Source organism: Giraffa tippelskirchi, chromosome 10 (genome assembly GCF_054371585.1).
Source record: "Giraffa tippelskirchi isolate mGirTip1 chromosome 10, T2T-mGirTip1v1.2.pri, whole genome shotgun sequence".
Lineage (NCBI taxonomy): Eukaryota > Metazoa > Chordata > Mammalia > Artiodactyla > Giraffidae > Giraffa > Giraffa tippelskirchi.
This window is the reverse complement of record NC_137284.1, coordinates 60,498,248-60,517,174: the sequence shown is the minus strand read 5'-3', so window position 1 is coordinate 60,517,174 and position 18,927 is coordinate 60,498,248. Positions and strand designations below refer to the sequence as shown.

Below are 18,927 nucleotides of genomic sequence, written 5' to 3'. Positions count from 1 at the left end.
CAGCCAACTCAACCAGAGAAAGGAAAGGACAAGTCAGAATCACAAGACCTAACTTCTTCATCCCGGGACCGTGCCTGCGGGATGAGGAGAGGGGGTTGAGGCCGTGCCTCCATTTTGTCAGTAATGCCTATCCCGGCTCCCGACAGTGAGACATAGCTGTAGGCGATTGGTGAGGGGAGCCTCGTGTAAAGAAAGTAGGGAGAGACTCTTATTCATTCACTGTCACTTCTCAGCAATGGCTCAATAGCCTTTGAGTTCTCATCTTCCCTCACCAGTAATCACAACTGTGACTGTTTCCCAGTGACTTCGCCTGAACTCGAAGTGTTCCCAAACTCACCATTTGTGTTCCCTTCTTCTCACTTCTTGCTTCTGTTGTTGAATCACCCCTCCCAGGAGCACAGGCTTAGAAGTTCAGAGAACTGTTTTTTACATTCTTCCTTCTCAGATTTGACAAAGCCTAGAGATTTTGCAAATGAAATTACTCTTTTCATCTCCTCCCCACATTACCCCAACACTTTTCCTCTTTGTCCACCCATGAACCTCTGTTCTACCTTTATAACTCAGACGTGTCACCTCCTCCAGAAAGTCTTTGCTGACTACTTACACTTCCCCCCACTCCAGCACATACTGTATATACATCACACTATTTTTTCTTTAGACTATTTATATGTCATTCTCTAAACCTTGAAGAAAGGAACTCTACCCTTTTCATCTTTATGTTCCCCAGCACCTAGCACAGTGCCTGGTACATAATGGGTATTCAGTGAAGTTTAGTTACATTGAATTGTTTAGCTGCTAACAAATTTGAGCAGGGAGCACATTGCTTGCTGCCTAAAAGGCTTCAACAGTTTCATGATGCTTACTCCAGGAATAACAAAGTCCTTATACCAGCATTTAAGGCTTTCATGATGTAACCCAATCTTCCATTTCTTCCCCACTTTGGTAAACTAGTCATTATTTCTCTGCTATATCCCTAGCTTGTACACTCATGCTTTTTCTAGGCTTAGATATTCTTCCACTTCATCTATCAATATTTTGCCCAAATCCTCCTCATCCTTCTAAGGTTACCCCAAAATCCAGTCCTCAGAGAGAGCATTCCCTAATCTCCAACACAGCTCTTCCTCCAAACATCACCTGAGTTTGGAGATATTAGCACTACCACCATTACTATTACCACCAATGTGACACACTGATCAAATCTCTATTAAGAAATATTTGATAATCCATCAATTGCATTTTTTTCTTGCTCTGAGGATTAAAATTTTAAAAATCCCATAATTTTTTTAAACCAACTATTGTTTTCCATCATCCACTGTTAGTCAGGAGAAAATGTTTTTGCACCCACCAATGCATCCCCAGTCCAGTTCCTGATACACAGTATTCTCTAAAAGTACCAATTATAAGAAGTATGAGAGACCAAACAGTGATTTAGGCCTTGCTTTCCTCAATCTCTTCACCAATATTCCCTTCTCACCCCCCCAGTGGAAGACTGCTCCATCTCTTATAATTGTTACTTTCTCAGAGAGACCTTCCTTGCCCAAAAAGCATCAGTTCAGTTCAGTTCAGTTCAGTCGCTCAGTTGTGTCCGACTCTTTTCGACCCCATGAACCACAGTGCGCCAGGCCTCCCTCTCCATCACCAACTCCCAGAGTCCACCCAAACCCATGTCCATTGTGTCGGTGATGCCATCCAACCATCTCATTCTCTGTCATCCCTTTCTTCTCCTGCCCTCAATCTTTCCCAGCATCAGGGTCTTTTCCAATGAGTCAGCTCTTCGGATCAGGTGGCCAGAGTATTGGAGTTTCATCTTCAACAACAGTCCTTCCAATGAACTAATATCCTTTAGGATGGACTGGTTGGATCTCCTTGCAGTCCAAGGGACTCTTAAGAATCTTCTCCAACACCACAGTTCAAAAGCATCAGCTTTCGGTGCTCAGCTCTCTTTATAGTCCAACTCTCACATCCATACATGACCACTAGAAAAACTATAGCCTTAACTAGATGGACCTTTGTTGACAAAGTAATGTCTCTGCTTTTTAATATGCTATCTAGGTTGGTCATAACTTTCCTTCCAAGGAGTAAGTGTCTTTTAATTTCATGGCTGCAATCACCATCTGCAGTGATTTTGGAGCCCCCAAAAATAAAGTCAGCCACTGTTTCCACTGTTTCCCCATCTATTTGCCATGAAGTGATGGGACCAGATGCCATGATCTTAGTTTTCTGAATGTTGAGCTTTAAGCCAACTTTTTCACTCTCCTCTTTCACTTTCATCAAGAGCTTCTTTAGTTCTTCTTGACTTTCTGCCATAAGGGTGGTGTCATCTGCATATCTGAGGTTATTGATATTTCTCCTGGCAATCTTGATTCCAGCTTGTGCTTCATCCAGCCCAGCGTTTCTCGTGATGTACTCTGCATATAAGTTAAATAAGCAGGGTGACAATATACAGCCTTGACGTACTCCTTTTCCTATTTGGAACCAGTCTGTTGTTCCATGTCTAGTTCTAACTGTTGCTTCCTGACCTGCATACAGGTTTCTCAACAGGCAGGTCAGGTGGTCTGGTATTCCCATCTGTTTCAGAATTTTCCACAGTTTATTGTGATCCACACAGTCAAAGGCTTTGGCATAGTCAATAAAGCAGAAATAGATGTTTTTCTGGAACTCTCTTGCTTTTTCGATGATACAGCAGATGTTGGCAATTTGATCTCTGGTTCGTCTGCCTTTTCTAAAACCAGCTTGAACATCTGGAAATTCACAGTTCACGTATTGCTGAAGCCTGGCTTGGAGAATTTTGAGTATTACTTTGCTAGCGTGTGAGATGAGTGCAACTGTGCGGTAGTGTGAGCATTCTTTGGCATTGCCTTTCTTTGGGATTGGAATGAAAACTGATCTTTTCCAGTCCTGTGGTCACTGCTGAGTGTTCCAAATTTGCTGACATATTGAATGCAGCACTTTCACAGCATCATCTTCCAGGATTTGAAATCGCTCAACTGGAATTCCATCACCTCCACTAGCTTTGTTTGTAGTGATGCTTTCTAAGGCCCACTTGACTGCACATTCCAGGATGTCTGGCTCTAGGTGAGTGATCACACCATCGTGATTATCTGGGTCGTGAAGATCTTTTTTGTACAGTTCTTCTGTGTGTTCTTGCCACCTCTTTTTAATATCTTCTGCTTCTGTTAGGTCCATACCATTTCTGGCCTTTATTGAGCCTATCTTTGCATGAAATTTTCCCTTGGTATCTCTAATTTTCTTGAAGAGATCTCTAGTCTTTCCCATTCTATTGTTTTCCTTTATTTCTTTGCACTGATCACTGAGGATGGCTTTCTTATCTCTCCTTGTTATTCTTTGGAACTCTGCATTCAAATGGGTATAGCTTTCCTTTTCTCCTTTGCTTTTTGCTTCTCTTCTTTTCACAGCTATTTGTAAGGCCTCCTCAGACAGCCATTTTGCTTTTTTGCATTTCTTTTTCTTGGGGATTGTCTTGATTCCTGTCTCCTGCACAATGTCATGAACCTCTGTCCATAGTTCATCAGGCACTCTATCAGATCTAGTCCCTTAAATCTATTTCTCACTTCCACTGCATAGTCATAAGGGATTTGATTTAGGTCATACCTGAATAAAGCATCAACAGTCCCCATTATATTCTTCAAATGAATTTTCTTCATGGCCTTCTCTGTCCATTTGCTTTTGTAATGCCTGTTTCCCCCACAAATCTATAATCTCCATGAGGAAACAGAGCATGTCTATATTGTTCCGTGTTGAAGTAGTCATTTCTTAAACAATCATTTGTTTGTTATATACTCTGAAAATACTTTCTCCATGTATGCTGCTCATTTTTTTAACTTGAAATATTCTGTAGTCAAATCTGTTCATCTTTCCATGATGGCTTCTAAAGTTCTTGTTATATATATTTTTAATCGCTTCTTTGGAATATGCTCCTGGAGGTAGAAAAGTTGAATGGGCTTCTCTTTAGAGGCTTGATGCATTCTTTAAGCTGGACATGCCCAGCCCTTTGGCAAAAGTGTGACTTGCATTCTTGAAGCTCAATCACAGCTCCTGTGTTATTAGATTTTGCTAGGCTAGAAAGAATTCATCTGATGCTCCTGAAAATAAGTGTGCTCCTGAAAATTGCAGGAATCAGTTGCCTCAAGCAGAGAGGATGTGTTCAGCACAGGGTACAAGGGGGAAGCTTTGGTATTCCCCCCCTGCCCATTAACACCAAATCCGCTGATAGTCCTCTGATGGTTTACCTTTACTCAAATGAATGAGCAGATCTGTCCATACCCATTGCTCCTCAATAATCCCCTTTCCTTTACTGTTATAGCAACTGGATCACCTCCAAGTTCTGAGATCAGCCTGAGAATATAAATGCAGCTCTCTTTCCAGGTCACATTCTAATCACGGTAATACATGGCATCTTATCCAACTGGGTACACAACTTGACCTGTCTGTTTCAGCCTAGTTACCATGGATGTTGTCAATAAACAACGGTTCCTGTCATAGAGAAATGACAGAGAAGAATGTAATGTACTGTGAGAACAACCTGGTAAATATTATTGGATGGGTTAACAGGCACACGAAAGTGTGATGACCTCCGTTCACATTTAGCCCTTAGCCATCTCTGTGAACATCATATGACTTCACCTGATCTTTAATCACCCCACCACATATATGGGAGTCCTGCAGGGTAAGCCAGGTCAAGTGCTCAATGGGGCTCTCCTAAATTAAACCTGCTTGTAATGAACACCATCATTTCCATTGCTTTTCCGTTGCAGATTAAAGAGTAGAATTCTTTGAAATACTTTGCCTATACCAGATCCCACACACAGGGTGAGAAAAGCAATGGTGTGCTTTTCTTTCACTTCTGTTCTTAGGATGTATTAAAGTAAAAAGAAAGGATTTTTTACTTTAAATTTACTTGCTTCATCAGAGAAGTTTTATTTAGCCTTTTAACTTCTTGACATTTTTGTTGCTGTTGTTGTTTCATAGAGCTATGCAATTATGTAAAAAAAGATTCAGAATGCAAAGACATAAATCATAGTGGTATCAAAACTTATCTCCAAGTGGAGATGCAATTTGGAACTTTCTCCATGTTTCCATAACTGAACTTGAATAGCAACAAAGCAAAGTAGGACTCAGAAAGGGTCATCAGACATGGTCCCAAACCTGATCTCTTTCAGGGCAGAGGGTTCAGAAAGGAAAAAATATAAGAACATAAATAGCTACAATATAATGTCATAAGTGAGAAAAGCCATATTTGGAAGAAGGAGTGAGGAGAAGCAATCAGGGAAGATACCTTGTGGCACATAGGTTGTGCTGGACATTTACTGGCACAAAATAACATCTTAGGCAAAGATTTGGATAAAGGACATTTCATACAGAAGGACAGAGTGGTAAAGTCTCTGATGGAAAGGGGAAAAAGTGAGTCAAATTGACAAGTTAATCCCTTTTGAATCTTGTTTTTAATTAAAAGACTTAAGCCTAATGGAGGGAATGTATTACTGGAAGGAAACAAACTGATGGCTTTTTTATCGCCACAAGGAAAAATAACCCGTTCTTTTGTCTGTTCCTCAAGTTCCAGCAAAAGGAACTTTCAGTTCCCGATCTGTGCCATTCACTGATGGAGAAAACGCCGGAAGAATTCCAGGCTGTTGATTCTCTTCGCTGTCCAATAGCAGAGCAGCCCATAGTTTTGCACAAAGCTGATTAGCTACTGTAAAAGCCCCGCTCTGAGCAAGGACTAATGATGTCTCCGAACACAGATTCTTGGAAACAGTTTCTGGCCAGGAATGCGTGACATTGAGACAGCCGTCTCTTGTAAACAAGGACGCGTCTGGGCTGGCCCCCAGCCCACGCTCTCCGGAGTCCTGTCCCAAGGGTCTGATCTTGAGCCCACCTGACGTCCTGACGTACCTCCTGACGTCCGCTTGGGCTTCCTGCTATCCCCTTACCCCTGACAGCCTCTGGGGACCAGGCCTCCGCGACCTGGAGGCGGGACCCAAAGTTCTTTATCTGAGCCGACTGGCGCAGCCCCAAGTTCACGAAGCTCTCCAAGTCCCAGTGACTCCTCCCCTCGAACTGGGGCGGGGTGCGGGGTGGGGGAGAGTGGGGGGACGTGCAGGGAAACAAATAAAACCTCGGGAGGCGACGGGAGGTGACAGGACACGAACTTGAGTCTCAAGCCACCTACGGCTCCGCAGACTCACTGGCCGACTCCTCAACGGCGAAGCCCCCCCGCCCCCGGAACCTCAGCCCAGGCCGGGGCGCACGAGGCCGCTGGCCCACCTGCTCTCCCTGCCCGGACGCGTCCCGCCCCTCCTGCGGTCCCAGGTCAGCGTTCACCGCACAAACCAGCCCCAACTCCGGCCAGGAACGGCGGGCATCAAGATGAAGGCGGCACGCTTCGTGATGCGCAGCGCCGGCACCCTAATCCCCCGCGAGGTCGAGCATTTCTCGCGCTACAGCCCGTCCCCGCTGTCCATGAAGCAGCTGCTGGACTTCGGTGAGCGGGGACGTGGGGCCCGGGAGGGTCTGGGGAGCTGCCTCAGCTTTCAGACCCGGTAGAGGGAGGACTCGTTAACTTAAAACAACCGGGGTCCGCCTTCCTGCTGAACCCTGGAACCTCGACGCCAGCACATTTTGTCTTTCTTAGATCTGCCTCCTTTCTGACAGTCTGTGCCTGCAGGTCAAGGCCACTTGCAGCCCGGCTGATGTCTGCCGGCTAGTCTGAGCTCACCCTCCTCCTTCTGTCCTAAGCTTTCAGTCAAAAGACTTTTGCCTCCAGTCATCATTTAACAATAGTGAAACTTCCTTTTTTCCCTAAAGAGGAAACGTTATCCCCTCCTTCACCGCATATTACTTCTTAGAGAAGATTTCTTGTATTATTAAGTAGGCTTGAATTAATTGCTATTTTAACCTCTAGCCATCCTCCACAGGGTTCATCTCTCCGTAGTCCTAGCAAATTTCTTTGTCTCTTTACCTTTATCGTTTTCTCTATATTTGCATTACTGCTGAAAATATTTGCAAATTTTCGGCAGAAAAATCTTATTAAGAAAATTACAAGGATTTAAATGTATTATTTATCACTAATCTGTAAACATCAGAACATCCTCCCTCCGCCACTCCCAATCTCCTTACTCCAGCTTCCTATCTAGAACTCTGATGTTGTCTTCTCCACCTTGTGATTGGATTGAATCCTGCACTCTTTTAGAAATACTAAGAGCCTTGGGATATTATGACTTCTTGGAAGTGAATCCTCATCAAAAAGAGAAAACAGTAATTCTCATATTTGGTCACTTTTTCTAAAAGAAAGAAAAAGACAATGAAGAAGAAGATGCTTACTAATGAATTATAAGTAGATGCTTAATACTGAGGGTGAAATAAAATTTTGTAATATATATGTGTGTGTTCAAAACCGGATAGTTAATGCTGCGCAAATATATAATTTAGGTAAATGTTTTTGAAAAAAATAAATGTTGTTTATTTCAGGTTCAGAAAACGCATGTGAAAGAACCTCTTTTGCATTTTTGCGACAAGAGTTGCCTGTGAGGCTAGCCAATATCCTGAAGGAAATTTATATACTCCCTGACCGACTAGTAAATACCTCTTCAGTGCAATTAGTTAAGAGCTGGTAAGTGGTGAACCATTCTGAAACAGTCTCTAGTTTTAAAGCAGTTATCTGAGTATGAATTCTTACAATGTATTAAAATCTTAATTGGAAAACAGGTGGTCTGAACCTTAACAACTTAGCAAGATGTAAAGAATTTTCTATTAATAATGGCATCCCACTCCAGTACTCTTGCCTGGAAAATCCCATGGATGGAGGAGCCTGGTAGGCTACAGTCCTACCAGGGGGTCGCTAAGAGTCGGACATGACTGAGCGACTTCACTTTCACTTTTCCCGTTCATGCACCGGAGAAGGAAATGGCAAGCCACTCCAGTGTTCTTGCCTGGAGAATCCCAGGGATGGCGGAGCCTGGTGGGCTGCCGTCTATGGGGTCGCACAGAGTCGGACATGACTAAAGCGACTTAGCAGCAGCAGCAGCAGCAAGTTATCCTAAGGGCAGTTATAAAGCTATAAACCTGAAAAAGTAGATATTTTCACAATATAATTTTTACCTCTAGAAGAAAATATGAAAAATAATCAACAGTTACCATATTTGTGTTTTAAATCATAAAAGTGTTTGATATTGCAAAAAGAATCCTATCCTAGAAATAGATACAGAATGACTACTATTTAGAGAGGGCCTAAAATGTCTTGCTGGCATTTGGCTATACCATTCAGAAACTAAGTGGAGAGTCTGGCTAGAATTAAAAATTTGACAGTATTCTGAATAAAAAAAAAGAAGACATCAAAGATGGGGGCTTCCCTCATAGCTCAGTTGGTAAATTCACCTGCAATGCGGGAGACCTGGGTTCGATCCCTGGGTTGGGAAGATGCCCTGGAGAAGGGAAAGGCTATCCACTCCAGTCTTCTGGCCTGGAGAATTCCATGGACTATACAGTCCATGGGGTCGCAAAGAGTTGGACACGACTGAGTGACTTTTACTCACTCACTCACTAATTTTTGTTGCTTACACGCCAACTAATGAAGCAGCCTCTGGATTCAAATCCCAGCTCTGTCCCTTCTTAGTTGTAAAAATCCTTGGTTAGTATCTTATCTCTAGGCCTCAATCCCCCCATCTATTTTGGAAGAGAATAAAGATGATGCCTCAAAGGGATATTTGGGTGTAATTAAATGAGGTAATCCATTTAAAAGGCACTGAGAACAGTACCTGGCCCATAGCCGGCACTCAGTTCAGTTATTATCTCTTTTTGAAAATAAATACTGAGTTAGGGAGAGTAGATAACCCAAAGCAGCAGATTTTCAGAGAACAGAGCCAGGTTATGCACTGAGGCAGGATATACCAGACCTTCACCCTAACCCACCTTCTGCACAGCTCTTCGTTTATTGATTTAAGGAATATATATATTATACAGTCATTAAACAGTTGCAATCTGAAACACAGACTCAATCCCTAGTATTTACTGCTGCTTTCAAGACTTCTACTCTTCTATGAATGCAGTAGGAAAAAAGCATGAAGCCTTTCTGTAAAAGTTGTTTCTAAATGATTTTGCTATAAAAATACAGACTTTTGACAAACAAAACAGAAAACTGACTAGTGATCTAGGATAGTTAAAATTTTAAGTTATTAAGTTGAGGGTTAAATCGTTTTCTTTTTTCTAAGACATGATATTTTCCAAATGTCTTAGAAGAAAGTTTTCATTTTAAGTATACTTTCTCTCTTCAAATCTTTTGAAAAAAGCAATCTATTTTCAGCCACCAGTAACTGACTATTCAACTTTAAAACTTAAAACCCATCTATTGCTTTGTAGGTATATGCAGAGCCTGATGGAGTTGGTGGAATTCCATGAGAAAAGCCCAGAGGATCAGAAGGCATTATCAGAGTAAGTGTTATGCATTAGGATAAGTGTCTAAAACTTTGACTATAAACATCATATTATTGTTTAGAACTAACTTAAAGGATAGTTTATAATATTGTCCTGAATTGTAAATAACTACCCCCTTACAAATGACAAGTTTTGGCTTGCTGGTTTTTAAAAGTAATAGAGAACGATGGCATTGAACATGATTCTGAGAATGAAATACGTAGAGGATTTTTTGAAAAAGGAAATCCATTTTTATTATAAATTTAGGATGATGATCAGATTTGTAGAAGGACTTCCTATCACATAATACTAATGCATGACAGTGTCATTGGAGAGTAAACATTTTCTTTCAGAGTAACTTACAGTTTCTAGCTATGAAATTCTTTTCTAAATCTGACAAGAAATTTGCAGTTTCTTTCACAATGGCATTTTAGAGCCATCTCCAATATGACTTATTTTTTTAATTATTATTTTTTAAAAGAGAAGCCTTAGTGAACAACTGGAATGAAAACACCAGTCACAGAGCTGGTATTTTCACATGCAAGCTAAAAGCAAAATAAACCTGTTTATGAAACTATCTCCTCTACTGTAGTCAAAGAATCTGTAGTGAGAATCTAAATAAAGCTTCATCCAAACATTTTATCATTTGATTTGTTCATATGGGTACTTAAAAAAAGCTTTAACCTTCTTTGAAGTAATCTAAGAAATATAAATTAATGAAACTTACCTGAACCTCTATTAACCATAAATGTATTTTGGCTTAGTTTTGTAGATACTCTCATCAAAGTTCGAAACAGACACCATGACGTAATCCCTACAATGGCACAAGGAATCCTAGAATATAAAGATGCCTGTACAGCTGACCCAGCCACCAATCAAAATCTTCAGTATTTCTTGGATCGATTTTACATGAATCGTATTTCTACCCGGATGCTGATGAACCAGCACAGTAAGTTAGTTCATCACGATAGTCATGATATATATAGAAATGGGTGGAGAATATAAGCTGTACTCTAACTAGATATTTCACTACTTGGTGGGTCACATTCTTTCTCAGTGGTAGTTCTAATCATTATTATCCCAATTTTTATAATGATATTCTTTGTTTTTATTTTTCAACAGTCCTTATATTTAGTGACTTACAGACAGGAAACCCAAGCCTCATTGGAAGCATTGATCCAAACTGTGATGTGGCAGCAGTGGTCCAAGGTAATCTGTCGGTTTCTGCATTTCCCTTATGGAAAATGTACACTATCTGATTGATACATCTAGTCAGTTGAGGTGACTCTCTGAATGAATTCATATTCAGAGTGTTCCTTTTATGTTTTTATTAATTCTGTAATGAAGGTCTTTACTTTTGAGAGTCAGGTGTTTAAATACTCATTATAAAAAATCCAAACATCAATAGCTAATGTGCCATATTCTCATATATTATATTTGATCTTTTAAGTTCACATATTCCTATAGCAATAGCTATAACTTAAACATTGTCATTTTTTTAAATAAAATATCAACAAGTTATTTTTAATATACATAAATCTGAACTCTAATGAATATTTTAAATTAAAGGTAGTGTATATACTGATGATCACTTCAAAATTTTACTTGGCATGAATTCATTTAATCATTATGAAAACACACTTCCATTCCAGATGCCTTTGAGTGTTCCAAGATGCTTTGTGATCAGTATTATTTAACATCTCCAGAATTAAAGCTAACACAAGTGAATGGTAAGTTATAAATTAGATACATTTTAATCTGTAGAAAATTCAATGTTCTCCCAGTATGATTTCTTCCTGTAAATACAAAGCAACTTCTGTGTTCCTTTTTTCCCTTCTGAACTTGCCTAGAATTTTTACACGTATTTTTTTTTGAAGCCAAGGGTCTCTTTAGCTCAACTGGAAAATTCCAATTGAGTATATTCAGTTCAGACAATTCATAAAGAAGAATGGTTTGAACAGATAATGCAGGATTTAGGGCAGCAGCTAAATTCCAGTATCTTAGATCAAAGAAAGATTGCTAACTTCAGAATGTGGTGATAAGGCGGGCAGAGTAGGAAGAACCACTTGGTAGTGGAGATATATTCCTAAGGAGGTTACTTATCAGACCTGAAAACAAAAATACTTTAAATTGTACTATAAGAAAGAAGCCAGTCATAGAAGGACAAATACTGTGTACCTGCACATACATAAGGTATCAAAAATAGTTAAGCTCAAAGAAGTGGAGAGTTGAATGGTGGTTGTCAGAAGCTGAAGAGGGGAAGTGGGGAGCTGCTATTCAGTAGGTATAAAGTTTCAGTTATGCAAGATGAATAAGTTCTAGAGATCTGCTCTACAGCACCACTCTTACAGTTAACAACACTGTATTGTATAGTTAAATATTTAAGGTAGATCTCATGTTAAATGTTTTTACCAAAATTTTTTTTAAAAAAATTTCATGTAAGTATATACCATGGTTTTGGAAGCAGAACATACTTCAGAAGGGCTTCCCACACTGACTGAAGTAATTACAGGATGAGTGCAATGCACTATTTTTATCTTATCCCATAGTTGCTTCTCAAAGCAAGACTGTACACTTAAATTGGAATAATACAATTGCCACTCAAAGTAAACATCTTTTTCAAGTAATCATTATACAGGAACAATATTTGTTGGTGGTGAGAATTTAAATCAAGTTGCTCAAATTAAGAGTACCCTAGCTCATGGATTTGGGAAAGGGAAACGGAATTGATGGCTAAAGTAAAAGTAGGAGTGGACTGAAAAATATTTCTCAGCATTAACAGAATTGTTGCATAATACTTGGAGATAAACTGCTTGAACTGTTTGCTAAAATAAAGAGGAAATTGTGCCAGACCTTGTTTTCAAACTCTGCCAAGGCTTGAAACACCAAAGAATAATACTTTTATTTTTCTTTTCAGAGTATTATGAGGTTTTTGTTTCTGTTTTCTGTAGCCTCTTGGTAAAATTTAAGCATATTTAGCCTATGGGATCTTATGTTTAATTCACAAAAATCAAGAATAATCAGATATGTTATTTTCCCATGCATTAAAAATATGAAAATTATAGCTAGCTAGCATCAATTTTGATGTTATTGTAGACTTTCACATTTATTTTTCTTATTTCTTAAAATGCATATAATTGAACTCTACAAGTATTCAATACAAAAGTTTTGAAAGTAGAAATAACTAATCCACGTAATCTAATTTAGAGCACCCTCATTTTACATTTATCTGGCTATATGTATTTGTACAGAAATGCAAAAAATTAAATCATAGAGCACTAAGAAGCAACTGTAATAGCATTTTGAAAATAAGCCAGCTGTGCTTACTATTTAAAAGGGAAGGTTCTAAGGTAGGATTTTAGAGGAGGATGGGGAGTATCCTAATTCTGTTCAAATCTAAAATATTAATCAAATAGATATGAAAATATATTTTAATGAAATATTTGTTTCCCAATTCTAAATGAGTTTAATTTTTTTCTAGTAAAATTTCCAGGCCAACCAATTCATATTGTTTATGTTCCATCTCACCTTCATCATATGCTCTTTGAATTATTCAAGGTAAGACACTTCACAATAATTGCATTTTTTAAAAAAAGTTCACTGGTTACATTTTTATTTCATTTATCATCCTCTACTAAACAGGAACCTCACTCTCTTCTCCCAAGCATGCTTCTATGTTCTAACAGAAAGAAGCTATAGTTAATGTTTGAAAGTGTATATGCAGTTCCTCGTAGCATCAACATGTATTTGAGAATGTACAATATGACCCACTATGTCACACTGCTTCCTGTTCCCATTATATTTTCAGGTGTCCAACAAAGCACTAGTTATTCATGCATTCATTAAGGAAGGTCATCGGGTGAATGCTTCAGTGACTGAGGCCTGTTTACCTCCACCCGCATGGCCGGTCCAACTCCAAATCCAGAAGTTCAGGTCCAGAATTACTGGAGGTAGCAAGGCCCCAGTCTATGACTAGAATATACTCGGAGGACAGTCAGCACCTTCAGTGATCTACTTTAATGGGAATGTGCATCACCTGGGAGTTTTGTTAAAATTCAGATTCTGTGGGTCTGGGATTGGGCCTGAGATTCTGAATTTCTAATAAGCTGACGCTTGATGCTGCTGGTCCACGCTCCACACTTTTCATAGCAAGAGAGTACAGTGCGTGTGTGCTAAGTCACTTCAGTCATGTCCGATTCTTTGTGACTTTATGGACTGTAGACCACCAGGCTCCTCTGTCCATGGGATTCTCCAGGCCAGAATACTGGAGTGGGTTGCCATGCCCTCCTCCAAGGGATCTTCCCAGTGCAAGGATCAAACCTGCATCTCTGGCATCTCCTGCATTGGCAGGCAGGTTCTTTACCACTAGAGCCACCTGGGAAGCCCAAACAGTAGGATAGTGTTTCGTAGACTTTAGTGTGCGTTACAATCACCAGAGGCCTTGTTAAATATGGATTCTTCTGCCTATCTCAGAGATTCTGATATCTTGGACCTGAGAATTTGCATTTCTAACAAGCTTTAGAGGATGTGGCTGTTACAGGTCTGCGATAGTCAGGTACTAAGGATCAATCCTGTTCCAGGTTCTAAGCCCACACTAAAACTCTATCCTTACACCAAAAGATAGAAAAACACTTGAAGCTTTGTGATGGTTCCGAGTCCCCTGGACTGGAGAGGAGGAAGCCTTAAAAAAAAAAAATGTGAAATCTGCCTCTGATATAACTCAGAGAACCCACTATTTCCTAACTTATTCTAATACTAGTGCAATGAGGTATTGATTGTACTACAAACATCTGATCTATTTTATTTCACTTCAGCTAATGATTAGAACTTAACATTGTTATATAGAAACCAGAAAGCAGATAACCTAACAGAAGGGTAGGAAAAAACTGGGTAAAATAAACCAAACTTTGTATGAAATTCATCTAGCTGTCTGAAAACTTATTTGGGTTTCTTTCTGTTAAAGGACAAAGACACTTTTTTGTTGATTTGATTTACTTTTAAATTGAATGGTCCAACTCGTAACAGTTATTTTGCCATCATTGGTAAAAGTTAAGATGATAATCAAATGCAAATTGAAATTTAATTTAGAATTATTTACTATCCTTTTACATAGTAACAGCATTTTCCCATCAAATTTTATAAAAGCCAATAAACTGGTTCAATGATTCACTGTTTATTTGTTATGTAATAGTCTTTGGTGCTGAGATGTAAAATGTAATGGAAAGTCAGAAAAGAGAGAGCCAGGAAATGGACTATAAAAACCAATTTCTACATTTAAATTAAGCTTACAAATAAGAACTTGACAGCTAGCAGAATTGTTTTTCCATTAGACATTACTCCCAAGAGCTATATTACATGATAAATGAATATTTTTCATTATACATTCTGCATGACACATTCATAAATGGCTATTCACAGAGCTATTTTACTCCTAACTTAAAAAAGTAAAATAAGAACTTTGAATTACCCTCTGTGCTTTCATTTTAAACATAGAAACAATTATTTATTGTCCCTCATCCTTCTGCATTGAATTCCTTGTGGTTTTGTTTTCTTTAGAACGCAATGAGGGCCACAGTTGAACACCAGGAAAACTGGCCTTCCCTGACACCAATTGAGGTGATTGTTGTCTTGGGGAAAGAAGATCTTACAATTAAGGTAACTGTTCTGTTTTTTTCTTTTGAGTCCTTCTTGAGAGAATTTTTAAAAAGGAGTCAATAATAATAAAGCTCTCTGCTTTGAGCTACAGATGAAAGTCATGTACACAGATGAAGACAAAACATTTTTGTATAGACAAATACACATTGTTTTTAGCGTATAGCTCTGATGACTTGTTTGTTTAAGATTTCAGACAGAGGAGGTGGTGTTCCCCTGAGAGTCATTGACAGTCTCTTTAGTTACACGTACTCCACTGCACCAAAGCCTGTGATGGATAATTCCCGGAATGCTCCGCTGGTAAGACCAATTAAATGGCTAAGCTCATCCCAGCCACCTAGTTCTAAATGTAGAGCACGGATTACAAGGATGTATTTAGGCAAATTAATCAATTTAGTTAAACTGGGCATGGGGGATATGAGAAGGAATGATAAAGCCAACTAAGAAACAGTTTCCAAGGGGTTTCTGATTGGAAGCAGATCCGTGTCTAAGTTCTAGGACATCAGTACCAGGGAGTATATTTTGTATTTCTATGATTGTGTTCACTTCTTTGTCAGTAACTGATCTTTCCCTTCCAGGCTGGTTTTGGTTACGGCTTGCCGATTTCGCGTCTCTATGCCAAGTACTTTCAAGGAGATCTAAATCTCTACTCTTTGCCAGGATACGGAACTGATGCTATCATCTACTTAAAGGTATCCTTTAAATCCAATATAAAAAAAATCATATTTCTGAAAAGATTGCTTCTGAGTTCTATGGTCCATGGTGAATACCCCAAACTGAGTTAGCACAAATATTGACCACAAGCCATTACATTTTCTGTTTGGTATGTGTAACTATACTGATTAATATTTAGCATGGTAATATGCCAAAAAGGAAGTGAGGCGACCCTACCTGTCTCAATGAAGCAAAATGGTTTGAAGCGCAGTAATTTCTGAGTGAGGAGACGCTCATGTGAATTTTTCAAGGCAGCTTGACATCTGTGAGAATAGCTGTAGTTTTGTTTTACTTAGGCTTGTGGGAAATGCATATATGCTAATAATGTTTCAGCCTAGCAGACAAGATACTCACGACCTTAAGCTGACATTATTAGAAATCCAGGGGGAGGAAAGCTGACTGCTAAGAAGCTGTCAATGGGGTGCCTGGCACTTCCTGTTTAAACTTTAAAACTCCGTACATGTTTTTTCCATTTCTGATAAAGCCTCAATTTATTTGTTAAGGTCACTGTCCTGATTCTGGTTAATCATTTGCCAGCTAGTTCAAATGAAAATACATTCACAGTCATTAGCAGCTAAAACATTAAGCTTCCAGGCTCCTGTTTTGCGCAAGGGAATTATTTACCACATGGTCTTAGGACACCTGAAATAGTTAATGTATTCATTTCTTAAACAGTAAAAATGTCTTCAATGTATTGAGAAAGATTAATGTATTATAGATCTACAGTATCAGACTTTAATAGATCAATAGTGTCAGGTTAGGACTCACTTTATTACATATGTAGATGTTTTGCCTGGAAAACCTATTTGTCTATTTTTATTCAACTCTATGACACTAGCAATATCCAGATAAGGGGCATGTGTAACTACTGAACACAAATACTGTTCCCTAATTTATTTTGTCATTCAGTCACTAAGTCGTGTCTGGCTCTTTGTGACCTCATGGACTGAAGCATGCCAGGCTTCCCTGTCCTTCACTTATCTCCTAGAGTTTGCTCAAACTCATATCCACTGTGTCAGTGATGCTATCTAACCATCTCATCCTCTGCAACCCTCTTCTCCTCTTGCCCTCTTAATTTATAATTGTATATATACTGTTGCAGCCCCTATAGGGTATAGATAACATTTATTTTTCAATTTTCTTTCATACAGTGCCTACCATACCATGGACTCTTGGTGTGCTTTTATTACTAAATTAATTAAAAGAATATATTTGAATGTTTGAATGCTTACCTCTGAGTTTCTTTTGAACAATCACTTTGAGTACAAATTATGCAATGAATAATTTCTCTGGTTTGATTTTTCCCTCTTTCAGGCTCTGTCTTCTGAGTCCATAGAAAAACTTCCAGTCTTTAACAAATCAGCCTTCAAACATTATCAGATGAGCAGCGAGGCTGGAGACTGGTGTGTCCCAAGCAAGGAACCAAAGAACCTGGCAAAGGAAAAAGTGGCTGTGTGAGGAGGGGCTCGTGGACACTTTAAGGGATCAAAGTGGGTCTGTGCCAATGCTGTGTCCTGAATGTTTGCCCATGAACTCTTGTTTCCTCAAATACAAACAACAGCAACAAAAACTCCTCGATCCGAACACTGATATGAAGGGAAGAGAGCTCCTTTCTGTGACCCAGGCGAGCACACTGCAGGACCATAGGAGTAACGGCTGGCCAGCTCTTTATTCTCCTAACTTAGAATAATGCATGAGTTTGTATCAAATCCTGAAGAAGAAATAAGCTTGTTTACCATCTATTTATCAACAAAAATGGGAATGAGTGAGAAGGGAAGATGAAAGCTAGCAGTTTCAACCAACTGATACTTTAGGCCATTGATTGATGTCATCAGATATTGGTATTTATGGCAGTACTTTCCTGCCACTCAAAGGATGAGGGCTTATTTTATATTGTATGATTAGAAATGTAAACATATATCTCATAAATATCTATGCATTCTAGAGGTGAAAAGTCAGTGACTAGAATAACATTTACTTTGAATGAGGACAAATGAGCCAACATGCTTTATTCAAAGTTGCAGCCAAGGCCTGGGTCTATGTAAAATCTCAGAAGAAAGCCCCTTCTGATAAATACAGTGCCTTTACTATGTTGCTTTTCCTGTTCACACCTCAAATAAGAAGTGAGCACTTATTGCAAGGTGCATATGTCTTGGTTGAATTTAAAATGTGCACTGAATTCTGGATGTTGGCAATTGGAGGGAGAGAAGAATTGCCAAAGTGACTGCAAAACCTCATCTTTCTTTGCTTATAAATGAAACAGAAGTAGATTGGAAAAACCAGTATTAGGGAAAGAAATCAGGCATTCAGAATCTAACTCAGTAGGAAGGGCTGTTCTCCACCCTGTAGTGGTGGTAATCCAAAGGCATCTATTTTCTAGGCTTAAAGAGATATATATTTTTATACATTTAATTATGTTCTCTACACTCCACCATTAACATCTGATAAAAATTTGTAATTAACAAATGGTTCAAGAACATTGGAATTTAAATACTTCCTGGAGTATTTTTAACAAATAGCCTGCGAGTAAGAGGTTTTCATGCCATGGATGCTTTCATTTGTAAATTGTTGTGAATAGGAGCTAATGCATGAAAGCTGTAACACATATGGCACTTTTGGGGAGTTCAGGTAGAATGTGCAGGCGGACAGGGCATTCTAGCACATTCCTCTCAGACAAGAAACGAAGAAACAAAAAGAAAGAAGGAAGGAAAGAAGAAAGATGGAAAAGAAGGAGGGAGGGAAGCAGAAGACAAGCATCTTGCTATATTCCCCATAAATTATTTCAAGAAATGACCCATATTATCATGGATAAATTATTGACAAGAGGATGAATTGGTGTTTTTCAAAACAGTATGGCTTCTTTCAATGGTTTTTTTCACTCTTACAAGATAATAGGCTTTTATGAGATAATAAACTCTTCTGTGAAACCGCAATATTAAAAAAAAAAAACAACAGCTAGCATTTTCTGTTTTGTAAAATAATCAGGACCATCTATATGTTGGATCTAACATTTGTGTTTAATTTTCTCATGGCCTAGTGTTGTGGTGTTTCTGGTGGTGGCCACAGAAGGCTGAAACGATTTACTGCGGGTTTCTGATTTTATCATCAGAAGTCCTGGAAGTGACTTTCTTG

The 18,927-nt window shown here is 39.0% G+C and overlaps 1 protein-coding gene across 2 annotated transcripts; it reads left to right on the top strand.

The window, feature by feature from the left end:
- Window positions 1–6,159: 6,159 nt before the first annotated feature.
- On the top strand, window positions 6,160–18,494 carry PDK4 (pyruvate dehydrogenase kinase 4). 2 transcript variants are annotated; one of them, XM_081531544.1, is made up of 11 exons: window positions 6,160–6,502; window positions 7,489–7,630; window positions 9,376–9,447; window positions 10,194–10,378; window positions 10,552–10,638; window positions 11,082–11,159; window positions 12,911–12,987; window positions 14,986–15,084; window positions 15,271–15,381; window positions 15,660–15,773; window positions 17,110–18,494. In XM_081531544.1, the coding sequence occupies exons 1-11, from the start codon at window positions 6,388–6,390 to the stop codon at window positions 17,251–17,253; spliced, it is 1,224 nt and encodes a 407-aa protein (XP_081387670.1). In that variant the 5' UTR covers window positions 6,160–6,387; the 3' UTR covers window positions 17,254–18,494. The 2 variants fall into 2 exon arrangements, with proteins under 2 accessions (XP_081387670.1, XP_081387671.1); XM_081531545.1 differs by having other exon boundaries at window positions 10,134–10,378.
- Window positions 18,495–18,927: the final 433 nt, after the last annotated feature.